This window comes from Sinocyclocheilus anshuiensis, unplaced genomic scaffold (genome assembly GCF_001515605.1).
Source record: "Sinocyclocheilus anshuiensis isolate Anshui unplaced genomic scaffold, SAMN03320099.WGS_v1.1 scaffold1898, whole genome shotgun sequence".
Lineage (NCBI taxonomy): Eukaryota > Metazoa > Chordata > Actinopteri > Cypriniformes > Cyprinidae > Sinocyclocheilus > Sinocyclocheilus anshuiensis.
This window is the reverse complement of record NW_015547733.1, coordinates 40046-45915: the sequence shown is the minus strand read 5'-3', so window position 1 is coordinate 45915 and position 5870 is coordinate 40046. Positions and strand designations below refer to the sequence as shown.

Here is a 5870-nt window from a genome sequence, read left to right as displayed (position 1 = left end):
GGTGCCTACCCTCAGATAAACGAGGCCTACGATTAATCAGATGCAAATATAAATACAAAACCAGTCCTAATTGAAAGAAAAGAAGTTGACTAAAAGATTGAATCCAATATTTGGTATAATATAGTCCTAAATGAAAGAAAAGAAGTTGACTAAAAGATTGAATCCAATATTTGGTAATAATATTGCATAATGAGTGATTTATAAGCAATTTTTTGAGGCCGGGTCATTTTGGCCCAGGAACACCACAAGTGTGACTTTGTGTCATTTTGTACAAAATAAAAGCCTTTTAAAACAAACTCCCTAATTAAACATTAAAGCACACTAGTGTGATAAACAGTGCAAATTTTCATCAGTTTTTATTTAATATTGTGAAAATTATTCATAAATAATGCTTTTTTCACTCAAAAAATGAGGTGTCTACTCTCAGATAAATGAGGCCTACGATTAATCAGATGCAAATATAAATACAAAACCAGTCCTAAATTAAAGAAAATAAGTTGACTAAAAGATTGAATCCAATATTTGGTGATAATATAGCATAAAGAGTGATTTATAAGCAGTTTTTTGAGGCCGGGTCATTTTTGCCCTGGAACATCACAAGTGTTATAAGGTTTTGAACACAACACAAGGGTTAATGTATTTGGCCTAGAGCTCATGGGTAAGCAGCTTCTCACCTCACACCGGTGCGCTCCACATCCTCTATAGTATCTGGCAGGGGCTTATGGGCCGTCTCAGGCAGAAACATAGTGAGGGCAGCACCTATGAGCGGGCACAGGCCGAATACCACCATGGGGGCATGACGGTTGATGTTTCTCAGGAGGTAGATGATAGGTGCAATCACTCCACCTGCCCGTGCGCACATCGAACCCATACCTATGCCATTTTGTCTGAGAAAGAGAAATTTATGTTTCTGTATCGCACATCTCAACTGAACACTGGGAAGTGTTTGAATAAGGAGAAGTGTAATGTAACACTGTGTCCTAACCAGGCCTGATGCAACACAATTACATTAGTAATAAAATAAGTAATTTCTCTGTCCACACTCTAAGTGAAAATGCTGTGCAATAGAGTAAACTAAACGTCATTCACGACATATGATATTACATAGTTATTTGTAATTTGATAGTGGTGGGGCAGTAGTTATGGATGAGCACTACCAATTGAACCTAGTGGCTGCACATATAGAAAGCTCAAAAACACAGATTAAACCAGCCTGTGGAGTCTAGGAGGGTTTGCTGCTTGTCTAGTAGATCTCCTAACCTGCAGACAAGCTAGTGTTTCTCTTAAATTTCATCCAATAATAAAAATGAAGAAAGAAAGTGATACAGCTTTGAGTATAAAGTTATCACACTTTATGAAACCTTGCCCTTGCTTACCTGATGACTGTTGGGAAGACCTCTGCTGAGTAAATGTACACAATGGACAGCGATGCGGTGATGCCAAACTTGCCCACCATGGCAAGTACAGTGCGAAAAACAGACAGATCTATAAAGACAGAAATTCTGAATGAATGAGGTTTGTTATGACAGAAAGAGCGAGTCTCTGGTTTTGTTTCCCAGTTGCCTGGAGAGAGGGTGGCACACACCAATCTTGCCATCACTTTTTTGTTTTCAAATTAGTGACTTATATAAACAGTTTGTGTAAGTCAAGGTTTTTAAATGTGGCTCTGGATTCTCCAGGCTTCTGCCCCATCAACAGAAGTAAACAATGGCATGAACACTCAGGAGCTATGACATCATTACATGAAATGGAGCCTGTAGTAAGTTTATTGGATGGAATTATTATTATGTATCAAGTAAAACCAATGGTACACTTTTACATTACATGCCAACATCTTTGGGGTTTCTGTATGTTTATTTTCTGTTTCAAAAATTGTGAATTTCTTGATAGAGTATCTTACAGTACCTAGTAAAACATGTCAAAGTCCCTCTAAGTCATGTCACTCTTAGAGGACGCAGTGTCTCGTTCCCTACTCAGGGAACCATGGTTACATAAGTAACCCGAGACGTTCTTGGCTGGGGAAAATAAAGCTCTGCATTGTTCTCTAAAACTTGCTGAACTCAAACTAGGGAACACTAACGTCAAAGGCATAATGTCTGTAACTACATTTTTCAGAAGAATACCAACTTGGTAAGATTGAAACAACTAACATAAAATTAGATCGATTATAATCAGCTGCCCTAATCTACTCTGCTACTCTACCTACTCCAGTTAAATAAAAGTTTGGGTTTTTCACCTACCATCTGGAATGAATATGGTAAGAAGACAGGCCAGGCCGCCTACTGCCAAGAATGCTAACTGGGATATCCTGCGTGAGCGGTTTAGGGTGAAGAGAGTAATGGTACGTGCTGGCATTTCCACCAAGCCAAAGATCATCTGTGTCAGGTAGATATTCATTCCAAAGTCTGAAATATTGAGTGACAGCCCATAGTACACCAGGACATTCACAAACCTGTAACAAAATCAAATGTAATTTTTGTGTAATATTTACACAATTTACAGTAATATATTCAGTATTTCTCAGAGCTCTGGTTTCAAGTATAATTCGTTTGAAGTAATGGTGCTTCATATAACATTATCTAGAGAAATAAGTGTTAATGATAAATCCACTGTGAGGTCAATTCTGGCTACTGATACAAGCCACCAGGGCACCATTCATTATCAAAGAATTTGCTTGAGTTAGTGATGGCTGCAGATAAAGTCTTAATTGTTGGTCATTTTAATATTCATGTTGATAATGAAAAAGATGCATTGGGATCAGCATTTATAGACATTCTGAATTCTATTTGGGTCAGACAACACATGTCAGAACCTACTCATTGTCGTAATCATGCTTTAGATTTAATACTGTCACATGGAATTGATGTTAATGGCGTTGAAATTCTGTAGCAGAGTGATGATATCTTTTTTTATTCAACACAGTGGCCAAATTAACGAAAGATAAAACATCAACAGGCGCAGACATTTCCCAACAGAACAGCAGTAATGACTTTATGAACTTCTTTACTTCCAAGATCAATACTATTAGAGATAAAATTCTAACCATGCAGCCTTCAGCCACAGTATCGAATCAGATGCACTATAGATCCTCTGAGGAACAATTCCACTCATTCTCTGCTATAGGACAGGAAGAATTGTATAAACTTGTCAAATCATCAAAACCTACAACATCTAGGTTAGACCCTACTCCATCTAAGCTACTAAAAGTGGTGTTTCCAGAAGTCATAGATCCTCATCTGAATATTATTAATTAATCAATGTCTTTAGGATATGTCCCAAAATCCTTCAAACTGGCTGTTATTAAGGCTCTCATTCAAAAATCACAACTTGATGCTAGAGAATTAGTTAATTACAGGCTGATCTCAAACCTCCCTTTTCTGTCAAAAATACTAGAAAAGGCAATATCCTCTCAGCTATGTTCCTTCTCAGAGAGAAATGGTATCTGAGGATTTCCAGTCAGGATTTAGAGCGTATCATAGTACTGAGACTGCTCTCATCAGAGTTACAAATGACCTGCTCTTATCATCTGATCGTGGTTGTATTTCTCTATTAGTGCTACTGGATCTTAGTGCTGCTATCGACCACAACATTCTTTTCAGTAGACTACAAAATTATGTTGGCATTAGTGAAATAGCATTGGCATGGTTCAAATCTTACTTCTCTGACGGTCATCAATTCGTAGCAGTGAATGAAGAGGTATTATATCGATCATAATACAGTATGGAGTACCACAAGGCTCAGTACTAGGACAGCTGCTTTTCACACTTTACATGTTACCCTTGGGAGATATCATCAGAAAACATGGTGTTAGTGTTTACTGTTATGCTGATGATACTCAGCTCTATATTTCTTAGCTGCCCGATGAAACATTTGCAAAACTAACGGAATGCATAGTTGATATAAAAAAACTGGATGACTAATAATTTCCTACTGCTAAATTCTGAAAAAAACAGAGGTGTTAATTATTGGACCAAAAACCTTGTGTAATAACCTACACATGTAATAACCTAGAACATTGTCTGACACTTGATGGCTGCTCTGTCAATTCTCCGACATCAGTTAGGTGTGCTATTTGATACCAATCTTTCCTTTGAAAATCATGTTTCTAGCATTTGTAAAACCGCATTTTTCAATCTTAAAATATATCTAAATTACGACCTATGCTCTCAATGTCAAATGTGGAAATGTTAATTCATGCTTTCATGACCTCAAGGTTAGATTATTGTAATACTTTATTGGGCAGTTGCTCTGCGCGCTTAATAAACAAACTCCAGCTGGTCTAAAATGCAGCAGCTAGAGTTCTTACTAGAACCAGGAAGTACGAACATATTAGCCAGGTTCTGTCAACTCTGCACTGGCTTCCTATGAACATCGTATACATTTTAAAGTCTTGCTAATTACTTATAAAGCCCTGAATGGTTTAGCTCCTCAGTACTTGAGCAAGCTCATTTCGCATTATAGTTCTTCATGTCCGCTGCGATCTCAAAACTCTGGCCATTTGATAATACCTAGAATATCAAAATCAACTGCGGGCGGCAGATCCTTTTCCTATTTAGCACCCAAACCCTGGAATAATCTATAGCGTTGTTTGGGAGGCAGACACACACAAGAATTGTTAGGCTGCATTAATAAGGTCAACCGGAACCAGGAACACTTAACATATCACTCAATGTACTCGTAAGAAGAATGGCATCTAATGGCAGACTAATATTTGCCTGTTTCATTCTTATTCCAAGGTCACCGTAGCCACCCAGATGCAGTACGTTTCCAGATCAGATGGTGGATCAGCACCTAGAGATGACCTCTACAGCCCTGAATGTCAGCGGAGACCATGTCAACTAGATGCACCCCAAAGACAGATCCTCTGTGCAGACCTCGTCAACTAAACGGCCTTCAGGACAAGACCACGGGAACCAGACAAGTCCTCTGCACAATCTGACCTGTGTTGCAGCCTGGAATTAAACCAGGCCATGCTGGTTTCGTCTGGCCAGAGGAGAACTGGTCCCCCCAACTGAGCCTGCATGGTTTCTTCCAAGCTTTTTTTTTCTCCATTTCTGGAGTTTTGCTTCCTTCCCACTGTCGCCTTTGGCTTGCTTAGTTGGGGACGCTTGACTGATTGCACAGACACTATTGGAAGAGAGCTGAACTGGATGATGACATCACTGAATCATCTATGAACTGACTTTAACTGAAAAATTTACTGTTTGTTATTGTCCGCTTGCATTATTGACAAACTATTTTCCTGTTTAACACTGTAAAGCTGCTTTGACACAATCTGTTTTGTATAAAGCACTATATAAATAAAGGTGACTTGACTTGTGAAGCTTAGAACTCTATAAGTTAAAAAAATATATAACATGAATAATGTGAATATGGGAATGGCCCAACCTCAGAACTATAGCAAAAGTTATTATGAAACATAAAAAGGAAACATGCAAAACTTAAGGGAAATGAGAGCCACAGCAAGAAATGCTGGAAAATATAACTGAAATGGATTATAACCAAAAACCAACCCTCAAAAAGCCCAAAAATTTATTCTACAGCTTTTGTGAACAAAAATGACTATAGTGTTTTGATATGATGGTCGCTCTTCTGAAATTTGTGATTTATTTATTTAGAGGTAGTCAAGTCAAGTCAAGTCACCTTTATTTATATAGCGCTTTTAACAATACATATTGTGTCAAAGCAACTGTACAGCATTAATTAGGAAAATAGTGTGTCAATAATGCAAAGTGACAATAGTAAACACTAATTTTTCAGTTAAAGGCAGTTCATCATTGAATTCAGTGATGTCATCATCCAGCTCAGTTCAGTTTAAATAGTATCTGTGCAATCAAGTCAACGATATCGCTGGAAATGAAGTGTCCCCA

At 37.9% G+C, this 5870-nt stretch overlaps 1 protein-coding gene across 2 annotated transcripts in view; it reads right to left on the bottom strand.

Annotated features, from left to right (window-relative positions):
• The window catches only part of LOC107704351 (organic cation transporter protein-like), a 15367-nt gene that overhangs the window by 2829 nt on the left and 6668 nt on the right, over positions 1-5870 (bottom strand). The window contains exons 7-9 of one of the 2 annotated variants that reach the window (XM_016507251.1): positions 2241-2452; positions 1377-1485; positions 675-887 (exon numbers count right to left, since the gene is read on the bottom strand). In XM_016507251.1, the coding sequence (XP_016362737.1) occupies positions 675-887; positions 1377-1485; positions 2241-2452 (534 nt within the window). The remainder of the gene's footprint in view (positions 1-674; positions 888-1376; positions 1486-2240; positions 2453-5870) is intronic. The other variant, XM_016507252.1, reaches the window with a different exon arrangement.